The sequence below is a fragment of the Danio rerio genome, chromosome 25 (assembly GCF_049306965.1).
Source record: "Danio rerio strain Tuebingen ecotype United States chromosome 25, GRCz12tu, whole genome shotgun sequence".
NCBI classification, from domain to species: Eukaryota; Metazoa; Chordata; class Actinopteri; order Cypriniformes; family Danionidae; genus Danio; species Danio rerio.
The window spans coordinates 29,157,028-29,178,874 of record NC_133200.1 but is presented as its reverse complement, the minus strand read 5'-3'; the positions used below and the strand labels follow the sequence as shown (position 1 = coordinate 29,178,874).

Below are 21,847 nucleotides of genomic sequence, written 5' to 3'. Positions count from 1 at the left end.
ATGAATGAATTATATTGAAGAATTATTTAACTTTATAATTTATTACCTCAGCCTTGAGAATGTTCAGGCATATAGGCCTATAGGAAAATGCTGAAATCCTCATATTTACAATTACACATTATTTATCTTAAAGGATAAAATGTTATATAAACATTTCCGTAACACCACTCATATTGTGTCTAAAAATGTTTGAGCATTTAGAGTTGAATGTAGGTATTCATATGCACTGCCGAAATAGGAAAACAAACTACAACTCCCATGATGCCCTTTGCTAGTTTCATAAAGAGGCGCGTTTCCAGGATTGTGTAACATCTTCAGGAGTGCAAAGGTGGGTTTGTGCACGACTTCTTTTAAATAAATTAGCGATTTACTGAGTGTTATATTACTAGCTTGGAGCTTAAGTCGCCTGTCGTCATGCGTCAGTTCACGATCTGCGTGTAGCATCTAAACGTAACTAGCTGCAGTGTCGTTCAGGTGGAGGAAAAGATAAGCACAGAACGCTTGAGATATGTTCTGAATACATGTGCACTCAAGTTTAACAAGCTTTATATTTTTAAATATATATATGTACTATGTTAAACTACTACTAAACTAACTACCCTTATCTTAACTAGCTTAAAACTATTTTCTTGTGATGAAATTGGTCGTGGTTGTTACTTATTGCTTTCATTTTGATAAATTGACAACTACAGGGGTAGAAATCTAGACGTCTAAATAAAGAAATTACGGTCAAAAGGTTTGCTAAAGAAGAAAAAACAAGTTTGACCCCATGGTCTTAGTTCAAAATAGAGTAGATTAATGCATCAATACTTGTCTCATATATGTAGCTACATGTATAAATGTGAATTTGACATGCATATTAATAAAGTTATAGGCCAAAATAGCAGCATAGGATTTTTTATTTTTTTAAATTCCTAATTATACACATTTTGCTTTCTGACATAAAACTGCAGCATTTTTTGTGGAGAACTTTGACATAAAATCCATAAGGGTGTTGTCTATGTAGAAACTCATTAAAAAAAAAGTAGTGCCCAGATGTGGGAACGTAAATTTCTAGACACTTTTTCTAGATTCACCTTATGGCCTACTTATAAATCTTAATTCTTTGCCAGGTTAAGCACTTCTTATTGGAAAAAAAAGTTTAAAGCTATAACTTTCAATTAACTGTTGTAATAGCATCTGACCACTTGTTTAAAATTTTTCTAAGGCCTATTTCCTGTGTGAGAATGCCAGAAGGTCCTGAGCTGCATTTAGCAAGCCTGTTTGTCAACAGGATGTGTGAAGGGGTTGTGTTTACTGGAGCCGTAGAGAAATCTGAAGTAAATAAAAATCCTGAGGTCCCATTTTGTTGTGACGCCTACTGCATCAAAGCACAGTCCAGAGGAAAAGAAGTCAGACTTACACTCACGCCCATTAAAAATGACGCAAGCAGTAAACGAAAGATTGATGAACGGCAGTCCCAGCAGCCAATGAATGTGGTTTTTCGATTTGGGATGTCAGGATTTTTCCGCTTCACTTCAGTAGACGAACTTCCGAAACATGCCCACCTGCGGTTCTACACTAATGAGACTCCACACAGGGTTCTGAGCTTTGAGGATACCCGCAGATTTGGCAGTTGGCAACCAAATGGGAGCTGGCAAAAAAACAGAGGCCCTTGCATCATGTTTGAGTATGAGAGCTTCAGGTAAGGGAGGAAAAATGCATTGCCAATGCGCTAAACAGCAATGGTGTAGTCACGTTTACCTTTGTTCAACAAAATTGAGTCATTCCCCCCAGTATTCCAGGCCCGTAGTCAGCATGGTGGAAGGGGTGGTTCTGTTTTCTTAAAAAAGTGGACCTTTTGGCAATTATACAAATTTTCTGTTTAATTTTGATTTTTTGTGACTATTAGGTTTGACTATTTAAGCCAAAATAGTGTTCAAAATCAATATTAATATGGTACACATTTAGTGCTTTCTATTTAATGGTCATTTTTTTGTTTCAAGAATAAGGTCTAAGACTTACAATCAAAGTTAAGAAATACAGTAGCAAAAGATGAATTCTTTTACGTCAGATTGCATGTTTTCTTGCACAGCTGGATGTTAGACACATGAAAAATATTTCCGAAAGCTAAAAAGGGATTTGGCTTGGTCTTAAAGCCTTTTTCGATGGGTTATTTTCACCATGATGGAATAGCAGCCAACGTAGGACAAATGAGCAAATGTATGGGACAAATTCTAGACCTTTGTCAGTGACGGGTGGGTCTTCTGAACCAAACGAAATGTGATCATTAATTGCACAAGCATGAAAACATTTAGCCCATTGTTTTACATGGAAAATATAAAAGGATATGTCACCCAAAACCGAACATTCTTCCATTATTTACAGCCCCCATTACTTGCTTCAAACCTTTACGTTTCTTTCTTCTGGTAAACACAAAACAAGCCATTTTGAAGGAAGCTTGAAACCTGCAATCATTGACTTGCACTGTTTTTCCTAATTTGGAAGTTAATGGTTACATGTTTATTTAAAATGTCTTTTGTTTTCAAAAGAATAAAGAAACTCATGAAAGTTTTGAACTACTTGAGGCTGAGTAAATAGTGTGTAGTCATTTTTGGGTGAACCATCCTTTTATGTCATCACACCGACCAACAGAAACCACCTAGTTTGAAGGTGATGGCTATTGACATAAGCACAGACCTGCTAATGTGACTGCATCTAATTACAGTAAATGTTTAAATTTGTATAATTTTAAAAAATACTAACAGCATATTTAAATATTTCAGGGAGAATGTTCTTTCTAATCTATCTGACAAGGCATTTGACAAACCCATCTGTGAAGCTCTCCTAAATCAGAAGTATTTCAATGGAATTGGGAACTATCTTCGAGCAGAGATCTTGTTCAGGTAATCCAGTTTTTCAATGTTTAAATTAAATTAGAGATCCACTGGCTGACCCACTATCAATCATAACTAGTCAGTTTTTGCACTTGCTTATGAATAGTCTTATATAAAATTAATTACAATCAGTGCATCCTTTAATCAAATTCTGGACCTCAAATTTCTAAATGAGATCACATTGTCTTTTTTTATTTCACTTATTTTATTGAATCCCATGAACTTTTGCTTATTTTGATGGCCTACTGTGACTTTCATGTCAAACTATATCTAATTCGAAGTCTTTGTCTTAATTCTAAGACAAAGAAACTGACTGTTTCACCTTCATTTCTTTTTCAGATTACAAATCCCTCCATTTGAGAAGGCACGAACAGTTCTAGAAGGACTTGAGCTGAAAGACGAAGATAAAAAGAAGGTCAAAAAGGAGATTTCAGTTGCAGAGGTGAAGGAATCTGGCCTTCCAGTCTGTGTCAGTGTATTATTAGGCACTTGGTTTGGCATAAATCATTGCTTTGTTCTGTATTAATCAGACTACAGACACAACTGCGAAGAAGGAGATTAAGACTGAGACCCCAGACCTCCTTTCGTTATGTCACACTGTTCCTTGGGAAGTAGTGAATTTGGGTTGGTTTACTTTGAAACCAATTATTATTAACTGTTTTTGCACAAATGTACATGCTTAGCATTGTAAATTATGGTACATACATACATAACCATCATGGTTTAGATCAGTATTCATGCACTTCATTTCTTCATCATTAGGAGGAAAGGGTTATGCCCCTGCAAAGGGGGAGTATTCTGTTCTACAGGCCTGGATGAGGTGTTACTCTGTGGATGGAATGAACTCATTAAATGACCACAATGGACGGACAATTTGGTTCAAAGTATGAGCTTGTAAATCGTAATTCTAAATCTGATGGCCATTCACTAACATGTATAGTTAATTTTTTTTCCATTGTTTTCTCTGTTTCAGGGAGATCCTGGTCCTTTGGTGCCTAAAGGTATAATAACTCTGATATAGTAATGGAATGAATGCAGATTGACCACTATCGATGCCACATATGCTTGTAACTAAAATACTCTTTCACTAGGTGCCAAATCCCGCAGAATTGTGTGGAAAACACAGAAAGGTGGTCATGATTACACTGATTCAAAGGTGAAAGGCTGTTACATTTTATAATAATTGGGTTCCTGAAGGATACAAGAACATTCAATGACATCTGCTTCACTTTAGAAAGCCAAAAGGACACAAACTGACAGCATTAAAAAAGAAAAGTCAGACAAGAAAATGGGCAACATAAAAGTACAGAGAAAAAAAGAAAGCTCCACAAAAAGTGGATTAAAAAGGCAGGAGAAAGTCACAAGAATTTCCAAGTCAGAACCTGCAGACAAGAAGAAAAAGCCGAACGAAGGAGAAAAGAGAAAGTCTCAGAAAGGTCAGAATTTTACATTTTATGGCTACTTGCAGTAATATATGCAATGTGAGTATGCTCAGATTTAATCTGTGTGTGTAAACTTAAATCCATGGCAATGTTCAAGTTTATAAAAAAAAAATTGAAAAAATGTCTTTGATGTGAATCAGGATATCTTCCATCCATTCCATATCCGAAAAAAAGGAAAACTTTAGAAATGGACGTTTTTCTTTTGATCACAAAAAAAGAGAGATTTTGGCTCTATTTTCGATTTTTAGTTTTGGGTAGGAATTTGATAAATGACTTTAAAATTCATTATACACGCAAGCAATGCTAAAATGCACTTTTTCCTGTGATTGGCCAACCAAATTTGAGGTCGTGACACCACCCTCAAAATAAGTCCTGTATATAATTCATTTAATAAATGAAAAAAAAAAAATAATGGTGCCCAATGTGTTATTATTCTGTTCCTGCAAACAACTATTAAAAAACAATAAAAAAACAATGTAAACAATATGAATTATTATTAGCCTATTATTATTATTATTATTATTGAGGCCTACAGTAGCTCTGAAACAATCATGAAAACCAGGTGCTGCTCGGAAAATCATTGCTCGGCATCAGCTGCACAGCAGCAAGAAATTGGTGAACTATAGGCATATTATTATATATTAATTTTATTTTCCCCTTATTCCCTTTATATTATTATTTGAATTTTATTTTATAGGCCTTGCTCGGAAGCAATAATGCAAAGCAGATTCTGCTTGGAAATGGCTATTTTTGCTCAGTGTCAGGTGCACAGCAGCAAGACGTTTGGCAGCAAACTATGATCTTATTTTAAAGACTGTGAAATGTCTAATAATACTGCTAATTTAAGTTTTTTAATTTATGCATACTGCTAACTGATCAAATAATAGAATATGTAAACTTAGTTTATATTTATAATTAAATAATAATAATTAAACTTTAAACAACCAATACAATTAATTAACCAAAATATTATTTTGAGGGTGACGTCATAAGGTCAGATTTGGTTGACCAATTAGAGGAAAACGGGTGTTTCAGCACCACCTACATGTGTATAATGAACTTTTAAAGACGTTTATCCATTTTCCTACCCTAAACCAAAAAAATGTTTTTTGTCTGAAAACAAATATGGAATGGATGGAAAATACCCTGATTGACAAGGTACTTACCACCACATCAAGGTCTGAACAGGCATACACACTTTTCTTGAAACTTCAATTTTGTTTCTTTATGGTCATTTTCAAGCATATCAATTCTTATATTGGTTTGTGCTTTTTTTCGATTGTAATTAAATTAAATTGTTTGATTAAGGGGCACTTACAAGGCAGAGATCATTTGCCATATATATATATATATATATATATATATATATATATATATATATATACACACACACATATATTTATATTTATGTGTGTGTGTGTGTGTGTGTGTGTGTGTGTGTGTGTGTATATGTATATATATATATATATATATATATATATATATATATATATATATATATATATATATATATATATATATATATATATATATATATTACTTTTTTTGTGCACACTTATTTTCTTTGAATTTAATGAAGCTCCAGATCCTTTTATTTTTTTACAGTTCCTGTAAAGACTGGAAGTAACAGAATAAAAGGCAGATGTGTAAAGGAAGTGAATAAAAAGAATTCTACCACCTGCAGGAAAAGCAAAACAAAAGGTTCAAATTGACCTTTCATTATGGAAGCAAACTGATTGGTAAGCTGTTGTGTTTTGTGATGTTGACTCTCTCTTTGTCTGAATCCTGTAGCAAAATCACAAAGTCGTGACACAAAATGATGCTGTTCCAGATGATGTGACTCAACAATCAGAATACTTTTCAAAAAGAAGCTAAATCTGCAAACTACTGTAATGTACCACCCAGTCCTTTTATTTTGAAAACAATAAAAAAAAAGAAAATCTATTTTTTTTTCTGTGCAGAGTGCCTGCTTGTGGTTTGTCTTCTCTCTCTGTCTGAGGCCAGGTATACAAAACAGGACAAATTGAAACAAGGGTGCAATCACATACAAACTTTAATTATAGTGAAAGATTAGAGTTCATCCAAAAATACAAATTCTGTCATAATTACTCACCCTTTAATTGTTCCTAACATGTTTTAATTTTTAGTTTCTGCTTTTAAACATAAATGAAGATATTTTGAACAAAGCTGAAAACCTGAAAGCACTGACTTCCATATTGGAAAAACAAAAGTCAGTGGTTAAAGTTTTTAAGCTTTCTTCATAATATCTTCTTTAGTGTTAGTGATAAAGAAATTCATAAAGGTTTAGAACCATTTTAGGGTGAGTAAATTTTCTTTTTGCGGTGAACAAATGTGCGACTTCTGGAAATTGTCAAAAAAAAAAAAAACAGGCAGTAATTAAAAAAGACAAAATTAAGTTGATGATAATCAGGCTTAGATTATGTATTAAAACCTCAGAGGGGAATTGCACAAAAGTAGAATTAAAAAAGCCAGGATAACAGAAAAATTGCAGCTTGACTTAGTTTAATCGGGGGCTCCTGGCCTAGTCCATTGCACGTTTGCTTATACAGGATGAGAGAGCCGCTATGTCAAGCTTGATGATGATAGCCAGGATAAGTGCACATTTGTTAACAGACCAGGGTATTGATTACAGAATCAATGATACAAGTATGGATAAAACCCGATGTGAGCCAATTAAGTAATGAGTAGGGATGTAACAATACTGTAAATACGTCATACTGCAATAGTAATTTTTTTTTCAATATTACTGTAGGCGCATGACTCAATAAAACTTTATTTCTGAGAAAATTTTGCTTAGGCAAATGAAGCGAACGGGAGGTAGCGGGAACTACAATTCCCATCAGCCTAGGCATGGCCATCATCCTTTGCGGGCTGTTGTCACTACAGATCCAGTAATGCAGAAATGGAGTGTGTTGCTAGTAGCAGGGAAGAAAAAGAGCTGGAAATGATCGAACCTAAAGCGGGTTTTTAATCGAATGTGTGGAAGAATTTCGGTTTCTTTCTAAAAAGATACGAAAAAGGAGAAAAGGTGACAGACAAAGAAAAAAACAGTATGCAGGCACTGACAGACTGTGGTGAAATATAAGTCAGGGAATACGACTAAAAACAGTCATGGGGACTGCAGAACACAGCACACTTGTTAGATTGATGCAGACATTGACTTGTACCGCAAAGAGACCTCTATCTCACTCATGGCTTGTCCTCTCAAGTGGTGGAAAGACAATGCACAACGTTACCCACTACTGTCAACCTTGAGTGAGTGATTAAATGTTGAATGTGATGAGTTTTCAACAATACTAAATTGAAACTTTATTTTTTTTATATGGTTTAATAGTTTTTTGTTATTAAAATTGAAAAATTGAAGCTTACAGATAGACGGCTAATTTGTATGTAATTGATGTGTTCTGTGATAAGGTAAATAAACACTTTTGGCACTTTTTTCGAGTCTTTTCATTAGTTTTGTTTATCCTGTAAATTTTTAAATAAATACCGTACCGTGCCATTCATACCGAGGTATTATCGTACCATGAAATTTTGATACCGTTACATCCCTAGTAATGAGTGAAAAAACACCTCTCTCGCCCATCAATCTAGGAACTACCATTACTTTTATTCAGAGAATTAACAGAAATATATTAGGTGAGACATTAACAAACTAATTTGTTCACCTTGTCTTAAATGTGACCAGTGGACATTCATAATACTATTGAATTTACCGTGAAGATTATTGCAAACACTTACAAAATATTGAAGATCTATATTTTATCCATATTATTTTCTTTGTAATTGAGCAGTTAATCTATTATATGATGTTTCATCATCAAAAAATAATTGTTATATATTTTTAAATATATATTTTTTAATAAATATTCATATTAATAACAAAAATATAAAATTGTTGACATCTCATTGTTGTAATATCTCATTTAAAATTAAATGTGTTATCTCTCTATACCTAAAGATGATAAGTGAACAAAGTCTTATTTCAACGACTAAATTAATAACAGGTAAATAAAACTCTTGATTAAATGCAGTAATTTGAGACCAATAAAAATGGTCTACGTTCACAGAGAACTGGATAAAAATATTTTTTAAAAGGGGCTGTACTCATTAATGTTGAGCACTTTATATGTATCTTATCTAGATCTCCCCATATTTAAATCTGAAATGGATATACAGTAGAAGTCAGAATTATTAGCCCCCCTTTGATTTTTTTTTCTTTTTTTAATGTTTCCCAAATGATGTTTAACAAGAGCAAGCAAATTTTCACAGAACGTCTGATAATAATTTTTCTTCTACAGAACAAACCATCATTATACAATGACTTCCCTAATTACTCCAACTTGCCTAGTTAACCTAATTAACCTAGTTAAGCCTTTAAATGTCACTTTAAGCTGCTAGAAGCATCTTGAAAAATCTAGTAAAATATTATTTATTGTCATCATGGCAAAGATAAGATAAATCAGTTATTAGAAATGAGTTATTAAAGCTATTGTTTAGAAATTTGTTGAAAAAAATCTCTTTGTTAAACAGAAATTGGGGAAAAAATAAACAGGGGGGCTAATAATTCAGGGGGGCTAATAATTCTGTCTTCAACTGTATATGAACATACATAAAATGATTGCTAATAAATCTAAACATTTTTAATACTAATAGATAGAAAATATTTGTGAAGTGCACAGAGTGACTGTAAAACACTTAAATTTTTTGTAGCACTGACGAAACTAACATATAAATCCTTAGCCTGGTTGTTAGCCTGCTCTGGAGCAGGCTTGCAGCAAAATAAATTTAGCAAAAATTATAAGACTTATGAAAAATTAAACCACAATAGTCTCAAAATCCCAGCATAATCCCTTATCTTACTTTTATGCAATACCCCTCTGGTCAGATTTTTATTTATTTATTTGCTGTTGTCACAAACAAGTTAAACACAATGCATTATTGAAAAAAAAAAATCTCAAACTTTGTCTGAAACAAAAATTTCCTAAAATAAATATCCAATGAAATCAGTCAGTAAAATACCTATGCCCATGTTCATTTATATGTAAGATCCCATGAGTAATATCAAAATCAGTGCTTTGGATTGGCTCATTTTCCACTGGGATTTTCCACTCCAGGGGGAATCACATGAGAATAAATAAACAACTGTGTTTCAGACTTGTAGTATGTCATTACTGTGTACTGAACTCTTATTATTCAGCTTTGCCAAGGTATATTAATATTTCACCAATAAAGAGTTAATGACCCACATAATGCATCATAAATCAAATGTAATTTTACATGAAAAAAAAAAAAACATACAAATAATAAAGCACTAATTTTCCAAAATGAAAATCTACTTAGGGATTTTAATCAAGTTGTTTAAGTACCTGCATCATAATCAGCATGCAATTAAATGGTTTACTGTATAATCAAGAGGAGAGATCTGATTTGAAATGGTTTGAATGTTAAGGATATTCCAGAGGTTGTCTCTGACACAGGAATTCTGAAATCTGGACGCTCCAAGAGATCACAACTGAAAAGACAGTAAGTTATGAATTAGTGTTTTTGGCAACGTTATAACAGAACAAAAGTATGCATTGTGGACTCACTGCCAGACTTCTTGTAAAAGAAAGGAAGTTGACAATGTCACAGTCACACGGCTTCCGTGAGACTCATAGAGGCGAATAAGAAGGGCATTCTCTCTTTTTTCCGCCTGTGAGGAAAGAAGGAAACAGTTGATGCTGACAAAGTGACTAAAAAGGAAAGGTCACCGTCTGGACATTTGATGAGTGGCCACCTTTTTTATGGTTTCCAGGATGATAGCAGGTGAGCTTACGGAGAATGCACTCCAGGGTTTAGGAATGACACCATGATGGACACGAAGCGGGTAGTTAAAGTTGTAGGCATACTGGATAACTGCAGATTCCTGAAAGGTGCCTTTACATACACACTGATGTTGTTCAGAGTTGTCTGGGAATTGATTATACTGTATATAATTTCTAGATTCAGGATGTACAAACCTGTATGTGGCATCAACGCATAGCTAAAAATATGATCCCCCATATCAGCATTGAGATCTGGAGCTTTTGGAGCCCGCAAACTGGAAAAAAACATCTTATTTCAATAACCTGTTGAAAAATGCGTGAGGAGTTTGTTAATTTAGAGTAGGTAGCTTACAGGGACAAGGTCATGATGTTTTGATGGACAGAGTAGCCATATTTGGAGTCGTTAAGAAGAGCCACGCCAAAACCATGCTCGGACAGATCAGCCCACTTGTGTCCCCACACCTATTAAACCAAAATTTCACATATAACATGATAATGTGTGAGTGATAATGAAACCTAAACCACAGATGTTATTTAAAAAAATGACAATTTGCATTAGAGTTGTAGAAACATTTTTAAATAAACTCGTACGTTTATTGGACAAAGCACAAAAATGCAGTTCTTAATCTGGTTTGAGCTTAAGAACCAAGGTTTGCAAAATCAGTTGATTGGTGGTTGGACAAGTTGTATACTTGGCAAAAAGAGACACCAACAGAGTACTTGCAGACTTGGGCAACTTGTAGTACAAACAATTCTAACTATAGCTACAACTACCAAACAGATAAAACAAATTTGTCCCTCCGGGTCAACGGAGGGGTGTCCAAACTCGGTCCTGGAGGGCCAGTGTTCTGCTGAGTTCAGCTCCAACTTGCTTAAACACACCTGCCGGGAAATTTCTAGTATATCTAGTATGAGCTTGATTAGCCGGTCCAGGTGTGTTTGATGAGGGTTGAAGCTAAACTCTCTAAAAAAAACGGGCTTCCAGGATTGAGTTTGGACAAGCTCAAACTCTAGTGTGACTGTGGCATTAGAGTTAAGCTTAAACAGGCATGGAGTTGCAGTATGGTGTCCTATTTATCATTGTATGATTTTAAAAGGTTCTCAAAAGAAATGCTTTGTGGTTGCAAGCTTCCTCTCCTTGCATTTTGCTAATTCTACAATTTGCGAGAACTAATACTTGACAGTCAACTACTAATACAAAATGTAACAATATGGTCAGTTAAGCAGAACAGCAGGGTGTAATTTAGGATGCAACTGATTTTGTAGGTCTTTCAATATTTAGTAAGACCGGAGCTATGGGGTGACCTGATATAGAAGATTAAAAATAGACCCAGTACCTCAAAACGAGCCCAGTCCCAGGAGGTATTTCTATGAGTAGGCCTCTGCAAGTGTCCAAACTGTATCTCGTAGGTAGCCTCTGGGCTGCGCACCTGCACAGGGAACTCTACCTTTAGAAACTTATGCGCCTCTTCCCAGACCACCTGGAAACAATAATTTCTTGAGAAATCAGTTGATTAAGTATTAAGAGATAAATAGGCAATCAATTTCTTCTAGATCATCTCCCCTTACATGTGTTTTGAATTTGATATAGGGACAGCAGGCATCTAGAACAATCTCCTGTTGAATAGTGCTTTTTCCGTTAATCCTTAGTGAGAAAGAGACACTGGCCTGAATTCCTCCTGATTTTAGCACCTTGGCAGGTTCAATGACCTCAATTACAGGCTTCCTACAAAAGTAGAATAATTGCCATCATGATTCATTCTGGCTCAGAATCTGTTCCCACCCACTAAAATGACAAGAAATAGACTTACCTTGTTTGAAGATGGTAGTCCATCACATCCCAAGCATCCCAATACAAAGGTACATCATCAAACAATGCAAACTGATTCCCAAAGCAACCCTCGGAAATGGTTTCCCTTAAAAGAGCATAAATTGTTTGCTAGCACCAAGTACTCTACAAGCTTATGAAGCACTCTGTTTGGAGGTTTTACCTTATGACTAACCTGTTTGTTTGGATTAAAAGCAGTGACATCAAACGGCCTAGATGGTCTATAGTTGCCTTCAAAAGACCGTTTTCCATAATGATGGTTCCATTGACCTGTCAAAAAGGGCACCCACTTAATGACGAAAATGTGTGGGATAAAGAAAAATTTGAAAGGACAGATATTGTCCAAGGGAATCAAGTACCATCATTGTGGCAATAACAGACTCAGCAGACTCTGCTGTCTCCTTGACATGAGCTACACCCACGCTAGGGACTCTCACCAAGGCTGTGGAAACAGGTGGGGACGATAATGGAGTATGTGGTTCAATGAGCCTAACTGTACTTTAATATAATCTTGCACAGTCATTGGACAAGTAGCAATTATCTTTGCTGTTGACCTAAACTAAGGTCATATGAACAATGTTTTGTCTGGGGAAAGTACCTAATCTTGTTTCTGTGTCCTTCATTGGTAGTGATATGACTTCAGTTCTCTCCCAAGATAAAGTGTTCAGCACAGCAATACCATTGTCAGGAGAGGACGGCAGTGATTTGCAAGCATCAAGAAGAAGTCTGGATGCCGTGGTGTGTATTTCTGAAATGTTAGGTTCATTCACACCACAGACACAGGAAACAGGCAATCTTATGAATCATCATGATGATATCACTACTCATGCAAGAATCAGCATACTTTGCAGACAGAATCATTAAATTGTGCATCATGAGGGGATAGGATGGTATGCTTGGAAGAATGTTTACACATACTGTTAAACTAAGGACTTACATTTTAAAATGGTAAAAAAAAGTACCAAAAGAGCAGTTAATAACTACTAAACAAAAGAATACAAGCATTCTCAAACTTTTCAACATTAGCTTTGTTTCAACATGTTTGATGATTTTTTTCTCCCGTACGTTTCATTCACAGCATTTTCTATAAAGAGCTCCCCAGCTGTCAGGATGTTGCCAACTACAATATAAACAATACATGACAGGAAAAACTTTCTGGGGATTAGAGATGTGAATCAGCATTTGCTACATTTTCTTTCATTCTCTTTATACAAGGCATCATTTTTAGCTTTGGCTGGACTAATGACTTCCTTTAATATAAACATAAATAATAATTTAAAAACACTTAAATGTTAATAATAATAATATATACATATTTTTTGATAATAAAATATTTATTAATATAAAGTAGGGCTGTCAAAATTAGCGTATTAAAGCATGTGATTAATTTGAAATATTTAACATGTAATTTCTTCCTGTTGTGGCTGACGTATGTTTAGCATGCAAAGAAATATTTAAGGTAATCAAAAATCACTGCTTACATGGTAGACTCTTAATCAGAGTATTATCTTAATCATAAAATCAGAGTATTGGTGTCCATGTAAATGTACTCAGTAAAAGTGCCAGATGATGTCGCAAGCTGTCAAAGACAGCCCATTCCTCTGCCTTTAAGTTGATGCTTCCTCAAAAGTTTTATTAAGTTTGACGCGTTCCCCATACACGCAACTTTTATGAAGCATCACGTTGCTGTGTCGGAATCCTTGCTTGTAAAATACAGCTATACTTTAGAACGCTTAGTTTAAGCAACGCAATCGTGCCTGTTGATGAATCTGAAGAGAGTTGCTTATCGGGTGCGCTATACTGCGTGCGTTTTCTGTGTGTGTGTGTGTGTGTGTGTGTGTGTGTGTGTGTGTGTATGTGCGTTTCCTAGCTGCAACATCGCTGACATTATATATCCTTATAACGTCTGTATATCCTTCAAAGCTGTTTAGAATGAATTGTTTAGAGATGGTGTGACCAAAGTCCCTGTAAAAAGTCTATAGTCTTTGGTACGTGCCTTTTATGTACCCCTTGGCCACATTGTCCCTCGATAATGTCAATAGACCGGACTGTCTTAGCAACCGGCTAAATTTTAAGGAGGACCAAGCTAAATTGTTTCTACTTTATAATTCATGTTCTCAACTTGCAGTACAACTTTACAAGGAGTACAATTATTTGTATTTAATACTTTATGATTATTATAATTTTCCAATTTCCATATTTGTAATGCCTGTATTTTTCAATTTTTTTGTAGTTCACTTAGAATCCAAAGTGGAAATTATTTTTGTTTGTTATTGGCATTGATAGTTTTGAAATTCAAATGGCACTTACATTCTGTGTTTTTATTTCTGTAATAAATATGGGTTTTCATGATTAATTACAAAAAAGTGTGATTAATTAGTAAAATTTTTTTAATGAATTGACAGCTCTAATATAAACAGTTTAATAAAATCTAAAATAAGTTTTTTTTTTCTCCAACAAAATAATTCGAACTTTTATGAGATCATGTAGACATAGTAATACCAATAACTAGTTTGCCAGGTAGTTTAGTTATTTAAATCACTTGATTTTTTTAAAAACATTTAAAAGCGATTTTATTGTAGTTTGTACATGGCTTCTTATTAAAATAAAATTAAAAAAACACCACACTTCTCATTCGAGTGCATATGTTTTGATCAGTTGACCAAGACAAAACAAATTTTTGAAGGGACAGTTTGTTGAAATTTCTTATTCCTTTGATCTTAGAATTTCAGTTACCACGTCCTTCATGAGTCCTATACATGTGCAATGCTGCCTCATGTTTGACATAGATGTATAAATGAAAAATTACACTAGCAAAACATTTTCAGACAGTTGCTTGAATTTCAATATTTTTGTCACACAAAGTTTTCACATTTGAAAACCTTTTGATATTTTTAACCTTTTAAGTAGTTTTTCTTTTATACATTATTTTTAAGCTTGACAGACATTCAATTTTTAAAATACAATAAGGGCATGTCTACAATTACATTTTAAGCTAATAATTTTAAAAGACTACAAATTTTTCTAATTGAACCTCCAGAAAAATACGCAAACAGTAGTATAGGCAAATGATTTACCGTCATAGTACTGTAATGCATCCTCGACAACCATCCCAATACAGCTGCCAGGAATCACGTCATGGAACTGGTTGAGTAGAAGCAGTCTATAATAAAAATACCCGGGAAATCACATGAGATCCAACGTAATTGTTTATTAAAATGATCTTTGATGCATTGGTACTTGCCTCCACAGTTCCTGAAGTCTGCATGCTGGGTATTTGAAACTATCCTTTTTAGACAAGGCCAAACAGCTTGCCACCTCAACATCATGAAGCAGTGTTTCACATTGTCGATTTTTCATCTTGATCTACAAAGGAGGAAAAAAGCTAATTAAAGGGGAATACATGATAGCCCTGTTAGTTAAAATAAAAAGTTCAATGTAACCCTAATCTGACTACATAGTATTCCATCCAATTCAAAAACATTCAAGATGGTGATTAAGACACATAAATGTTTCAAAATAAATAATGCTGATCTGTATGTGAAGCTTGGAAAATCTTGGCTTAGTTTTTTTACACAAAGCTGTAAAGGTACAGTAACCAAAATTAGTCAATTTTATTTTCAGAACCGTTTTATATTTCAAATCTAAATGTATTATCAGTCCCTTTATAAAGTCCTAAACTATACAATAAACATGAATGCAGTATAATTCATTAATCAGTAAGGAAATGTGCTATTTAAAATTTTGGAAAATGGACACAAACCTTTGCTTGTGTAGTGTAAGTGCCATTGTGTAGCTCAAGGAAGAGCTCACCAACCCATCTACAAAGGAGCGATGAGTCTGATTCCAGGTGAGAAAACAGGACATCAGGAGTTGACATCTGAACCCTGCATGACAGTCATCACTGAATCAAAACATAATAACTGAAAGACTGCTTATGCCAAATTGACATATGCCAAAGGGTAAGACCATATTTTTGTATTCACTAGCATAAACAAGAGGAAATGGGTGTTTTGTGTTACACCCATGAAAAGGAAACTGACTTAGGCAGACAATCTGTATCCTTGACACGGTGTAGTCGGTCTAACATTAGCTGTGTTGGTCCACCACCACCGTCTCCAAAACCAAACAATAATGCACTATGATTTGCTCGTCCCTTGTCTTTGTTGTTTTTCACCGTGTTAATCAACTGTATTGAGACAAAGGAAGTAATGATGAGAAGGGCGTTCACTAGAGACTTTCTAAAATGTTATATCACATGATATCATACTTACGTCTTCCACTTTACCCTTCATCTCATAAGAGTTACCTGGAGGAAAATGAGTGAGAACTGCTGTCCCGTCAATACCCTCCCAAAAGAATGTGTTGTGCTATTGGAAATAGAGAATTTAAACACACCCAGTACATAGGGATTTCACATGGGGAGATATGATCGGTACATACTGGAAATGTGTTAATAAGGTTCCAGCTCAGCTTCTGAGTAATAAAACGAGAGATCCCACACCCTTTCATGATCTGAGGCAGCTGTGCAGAGTAACCAAATGTATCTGGTAGCCAAAACTGTGAGAAATACAGCAGAAAGTGAGTTAGCACAGGAAGTGTGGGAATTTAAATTGCAATTCTGTCATAATTTACGCACCCTTTAGTTGCTCCAAACAGTTTTGACTTTCTTTATTATGTTGAACACAAAAAAATATATTTTAGATACAGCTGAACTTTATTCAAAATATCTTCTTTAGTATTCAACAGAATAAAGAAACTCAAAGGTTTAGAATCACTTGAGTGTGAATAAATTTTTATTTTTAGGTGAACTATCCCTTTAAAAACAAAACACAAATATACTGTGAGAAAGTAATCTTAAAATGATTATTAATTACTTAGGGTACAAACAAAAATATAACAAACCTATTTATTACAACTTTTTTTTAAAGAATTGGTAAAGTTCTTTTTGTTTTCTACTCTGCTTTTTATCTCTTTTCAAAGTCCACCAGTGGGTTGTGTCTGAAAGATATACAGCCTCGTGTTATCTCATGTGAAAAGATAACATATTTTTCTTTCTTAATCATTTCTTTCTCAGTAAAATGCAGATTATTTTAAAAAGATTTCAAGACTTAGCCAATTGTCTTAACATTACTCCCTGAATAAAATTGAAGAGAAAATAAACTAAATGTACTGTGTTAATAGGAGTGAATGTACTTTTTGCACACTAATACCTCTTTACAGTAATTTCCAAATTCGTCCTTGAAGAAGTTCTGGCCATGTAGAAACTGTCTGACCATGGACTCACCAGATGGCAAGTTACCATCCTGATATGATAAAAAAAGTATGTTAATAATATTTGCATTAGTTCCAAACTGAACGATATGAAAAACACATTTTCATCCTACCATCTCTACCCAAGTGCCTCCAACTGGAATAAACTGGCCTTTCTGTATAAAGTGCTTGATCTCTGAGAACAGGCCCGGGTACCAGCTCTTCACCCACTGAAACTGCTGTGCCTGCACATACAAGTTTTCCTATGATAATGGGTGCTTTCTATCATAATTTTATGCCACTTTTTATAGGGTAAAATAAAAATCCATTCAGAAGCAACTTTGCCATTGGTTGTGTAAAGACAAAAGGGCTGTAATGCACAAAAAGATTGCATTACAGTTACTCGGGAGCACAATCTGAATGCCATTTTATTCCACATGATTGGAGAAAAAGGCTTACCAAAACAAAGTTATTGGGTTAAAACATTTTGGTTACTAGATGCAGCAGGGACTTGATAATAACGTGGAAAAAAAAAATCAAATTTCCCCTTTTAAAAAAAATCTTTAAGTAGATATATGTCGATATTCAATAATTTAACGCATCATGAATTATAATCAACATGCACAATACTGATTTTGTGAAAACTTCAAAATATAGTGAATAATTACTTATATAATTATTTGAACATTTGGATTTTTAAGCACCAAATGCTTGAAGACTTCACATTTTCACATGGTAATATGGCCTACATGGTAAAATATTACAGGGTTCCCACACTTTGATGGACATCAGATTCAAGGACTTTCAAGGAGATTTTAAAGCACTATTAATTCATAGTCTTTACTATACTCAATATTTCACTTACACTTACTATTTACATTAAAACATTGACCATTTTAAACAGTCATTTTCAAAGAACTTAACATAAAATAATAATTTAAAAAAATTGGTTGGATTCAATACTGGTAATATTCAACCGCGGTTCCTGAAGTATTGATGAAATATGCACTATTTGTCATGGTTGTTGTACGTAAAATTTCAATTTAAGATTTTTTATTTGAATTCGGCAGCATGTTGCCTCAGTGATTAGTACTGTCGCCTCACAGTAAAAAGGTCGCTGGTTCGATTCCGGCTGAACCAGTTGGCATTTTTGTGTGGAGTTTGGAAGACATGCACTAAATAAATAGATAAACTAAATTGGCCGTAGTGTATGAGTGTGTGTGTGTGTGTGTGTGTGTGTGTGTGTGTGTGTGTGTGTGTGTGTGTGTGTGTGTGTGTGAGAATGTGTGTGAGAATGTGAGAGTGCATGGGTGTTTCCCAGTACTTGGTTGCGGTTAGAAGGGCATCCACTGTGTAAAACATATACCAGAATAGTTGGCAGATTATTCCACTGTGGTGACCCCTGATAAATAAGGGACTAAGCTAAAGGAAAATGAACGAATAAATGAATTGGGAATTTCTCATTTTTTTCATCCTGTTTTTTACAATTTAGTACATTCGTTAAAATAAAACCATAAACAAATTTTATTTCAAATTTAATTCAAGAACTTTAATGGACCCATGTTTGTTTTTAAATACTTTCCTTTAATCAATATGTCTGAAATTCAAGCACATTTAAGTACCTAAAGTGTATGAACCCTGATACTTGTTGAATAATCTCTGACCGCTTATAGGGCAATTGTACATTAACAATGTGCAATAAGACCACAGTAGTTAATTTAACTAAACTCAATGACAACAAAAGCTTTTATTAGTCTTAGTTATTTTCATTTCTTGGTTAATGCACAGCAATGAATTAAAATCATAGTCGTATAATGAATACAAATCATAATTGTTTTATTAAATGAAGTTAAAATCTGATAAAATACAGATGTATTTTTTCAAAACCAATATTCAAATAGAAAAGTTAATACATCTATCTTTTTGTCACTCTTGATTTGAATCCTTTTACTAATAAGATTTTATTGTAAAGTATTGCCTATTGTACTTTATATTTCTTTTGCAATTAAATTTGGTTTAAACATTTGTTATTTCTTGACATGTATGTAAAAAAAGACATTATTTTACTAAACTTTATTTGCAGCAATATAGGACAATATAATGAAAATATTGTAATAAAAGCTTCAGCAATTAATCACAAACAAAAATAAATAAAATAAATGATACAGTCAGAAGTCTATTTGTAAGTATGGTCAACAACTTACTTGGGAGCATGTGAAGACAAACTCTGGGTTCTTTTCCATCAGTCTGATAACAGTGACCCAGCTGCGAGCACACTTCCTGATGGTCTCTTCATATGGCCACAACCAAGCTGAGGAGGGGATTTAATGTATTCTGCAATATCTGACATTTTCACCATTTAAATGTTTGGACTTAGTAAGTGTATTGTCTTGTTTTTAAAAGAAGTCTCTTATGCTCAAAAAGGCTGCACCTGATTACAATGAATCATAAATTGTGATATACTATATCAATTTAAAACATCTGCCTTCTATTTTATTATATATTAAAATACAATTTATTCCACAGCATTAAAGCAGTGCCACATAATTAATTAATTTATTTATTATTATCATCAATTTGGAAAGAAATTATGCTGCTTGATATCACTGTGGAAACATTTTTGAGACATTAAAAATCTTCTAATTTTTACCTTTTGATTATTTAAGGCAAACAATGTAAACAAATTGTCTATTTCCTTAACAACAAAAAAAATTATCATAAAATTACCAACCTCTTCATGAATTAAAAAAAAAAGAAATGAATAAAAACAAGTGAATTATTTAATATTACCTGAATCAATATGGCAGTGTCCCATAGCATGTACCACATGTTGGCTTTCCCCATTTTTCTGGGCAAAAAACTTCTGAGCTAGACTTCGAGCAGCAGCAAATGAACCAGGATTGGCTGGATCACACAGATTCACCATTTCATTGGCTGTAAACAAAGCCTGAAACCCACGTTGCTCTCCTTCTCCTAGTACCTGTCCAAAAACAGTGTAAAAATAGACCCGGATGTGTATAAAGGCATTTTTTAAATTAATATTTCTTACAGACTTTAAAAAGCAACTGATTATGAAAATACCTTGACCATGTCCAGAAGCATCTCAAAATCAGTTAGAAGTTCCATGACATCTCGATTGAATACAACAAGCTCTGCCTTCTGTAGAGTGAACTTTCTGTTTGGGTCAGGGGCGGCAATCATGGAACCTTGTCCAGCTCCAAAAAGTCCATTACATGCAAGTTCCACATATAGAGTAATTCTGAAATGAGACAAGAAAAACTGATATATGTATATCAGTGTAGGTATATATATATATATATATATATATATATATATATATATATATATATATATATATATATATATACATACATTTTGTCTATACTGCATATTTCCACTAACCCATGAGATTCACTGTCCTTCAAGCACTCAGTCAGAATGTAACTTGTCTTCTCACCTTCATTGGTCAATCCCTGAAAAATTGTTCACATTGCACTCACTTGTTCACATCAGCAAGTCAATATTATGATCCAGCCCTCAACCTACTCACCTGAACTGGTTGTTGATTCTGCCATACCATTCCTTCTCCATCACTTTCCCATCTTAAGTGGACTTCCTTCCCTCCCCAAGTCTCTGGGATCTTCAAGTTTACTTTGAACCAGCATGTCCACCAGCTGTGAAACATTTAAAATGTTTATGTTACCAATTACCATAAACAGTTTGTTGCACTGTAAACCATATGTAACTCACGTGGGTCCAAATGAATCACCAACTTTACAAGGCTGAAAGTTTTGTTGAATTGCCTCTGAATAAGGAATGCGCTTCTCTGACAAGAACACAGAGATGGATTCAAGAGGGTAAATGTCTCCAAACAGTCTGCACAGGGAATGAGAGTGTTTAATTCACTGTGCATAACAAACCATCTGCCACACTAAACAGGGTAAAAGGTCGTTTGTTAACGTTCACATACAAATACAAATAATAATAATCTTAAGACACAGAGTAAAGTGGGATACAAGTATGATAAGTGGATTTTCACAAAACATGACTTTAAATACCAAACTCTATGTATTGAACTCGTTTACCTTTGAAGTGCATTTGCTTACCTTCCTCTAAGGTTGCAGTCTGTGAAATATATATCAGAAATAAACTTTTCCACACGCTCCAGCAGAGTCCGTCTGTTTTTCAGTACGGGTTGGTGGTACATTTTTCAAAAGTAGCGTAGTTATGAATCCAATAAGCCCAAGACGTGTTTGTGCAAGAACCCGGAAGTACATATACAAAAACAAGGAACTTCAAATGCACACCATGCGATTTTGCGACTAATGAACACCAGAGGACGCCGTTGCATCATGTTTCACATCGACAGGGCGCTTGTAAAAATATAGCTCCATCACCATAAGTATTATTATTATGCGAACAATAAATATGACATGCCAATTTATTTGCCTACAATAAAAACAGCAAATGAAACATATCACCAGCAATAAATTTGTAAAGTCCGATAACTTCTGTGTCCAACTCCATGAAACTATAGGATTAAAATTGATGATATTTGACATTCATATATGTGCAGTTATTTTAATTTTACCATTTCTTGTAGCCTACCTATGAAATCTG

General features: G+C 34.2%; 2 protein-coding genes across 3 annotated transcripts; one reads left to right on the top strand and one right to left on the bottom strand.

The window, feature by feature from the left end:
- Window positions 1–279: 279 nt before the first annotated feature.
- Window positions 280–6,262, top strand: neil1 (nei-like DNA glycosylase 1). Its single transcript, NM_200283.2, has 11 exons — window positions 280–328; window positions 1,208–1,684; window positions 2,766–2,885; window positions 3,216–3,318; window positions 3,407–3,500; window positions 3,639–3,760; window positions 3,850–3,877; window positions 3,968–4,032; window positions 4,111–4,312; window positions 5,924–6,019; window positions 6,110–6,262. Exons 2-11 carry the CDS (start codon window positions 1,227–1,229, stop codon window positions 6,136–6,138), a joined length of 1,317 nt encoding a protein of 438 aa, NP_956577.2. The 5' UTR covers window positions 280–328; window positions 1,208–1,226; the 3' UTR covers window positions 6,139–6,262.
- Window positions 6,263–8,790: 2,528 nt separating this feature from the next.
- Window positions 8,791–21,508, bottom strand: man2c1 (mannosidase, alpha, class 2C, member 1). 2 transcript variants are annotated; one of them, XM_009298093.5, is made up of 26 exons: window positions 21,334–21,508; window positions 20,978–21,103; window positions 20,778–20,901; window positions 20,600–20,700; window positions 20,309–20,486; window positions 20,018–20,207; window positions 19,432–19,538; window positions 17,362–17,472; window positions 17,188–17,280; window positions 16,418–16,534; window positions 16,249–16,344; window positions 16,018–16,163; window positions 15,738–15,861; window positions 15,219–15,340; window positions 15,052–15,137; window positions 12,573–12,722; window positions 12,334–12,416; window positions 12,150–12,244; window positions 11,958–12,062; window positions 11,716–11,872; window positions 11,484–11,627; window positions 10,499–10,608; window positions 10,342–10,421; window positions 10,119–10,258; window positions 9,931–10,034; window positions 8,791–9,854 (listed from the first exon to the last, which is right to left on the bottom strand). In XM_009298093.5, the coding sequence occupies exons 1-26, from the start codon at window positions 21,432–21,434 to the stop codon at window positions 9,740–9,742; spliced, it is 3,105 nt and encodes a 1,034-aa protein (XP_009296368.1). In that variant the 5' UTR covers window positions 21,435–21,508; the 3' UTR covers window positions 8,791–9,739. The 2 variants fall into 2 exon arrangements, with proteins under 2 accessions (XP_009296368.1, XP_698084.4); XM_692992.9 differs by having other exon boundaries at window positions 20,630–20,700.
- Between the last annotated feature and the right edge of the window lie 339 nt (window positions 21,509–21,847).

Coding starts and splice junctions, on each gene's coding strand:
- neil1 (NM_200283.2), top strand. CDS start 1,227: ATGCCAGAAGGTCCTGAGCTGCATTTAGCAAGCCTGTTTGTCAACAGG. Junction 3,319..3,406: donor AGGAGATTTCAGTTGCAGAG/GTGAAGGAATCT, acceptor TGTATTAATCAG/ACTACAGACACAACTGCGAA. Junction 3,501..3,638: donor TTGGGAAGTAGTGAATTTGG/GTTGGTTTACTT, acceptor CTTCATCATTAG/GAGGAAAGGGTTATGCCCCT.
- man2c1 (XM_009298093.5), bottom strand. CDS start 21,434: ATGTACCACCAACCCGTACTGAAAAACAGACGGACTCTGCTGGAGCGT. Junction 20,902..20,977: donor GGTGATTCATTTGGACCCAC/GTGAGTTACATA, acceptor AATGTTTCACAG/CTGGTGGACATGCTGGTTCA. Junction 12,063..12,149: donor CTTTTAATCCAAACAAACAG/GTTAGTCATAAG, acceptor TGCTCTTTTAAG/GGAAACCATTTCCGAGGGTT.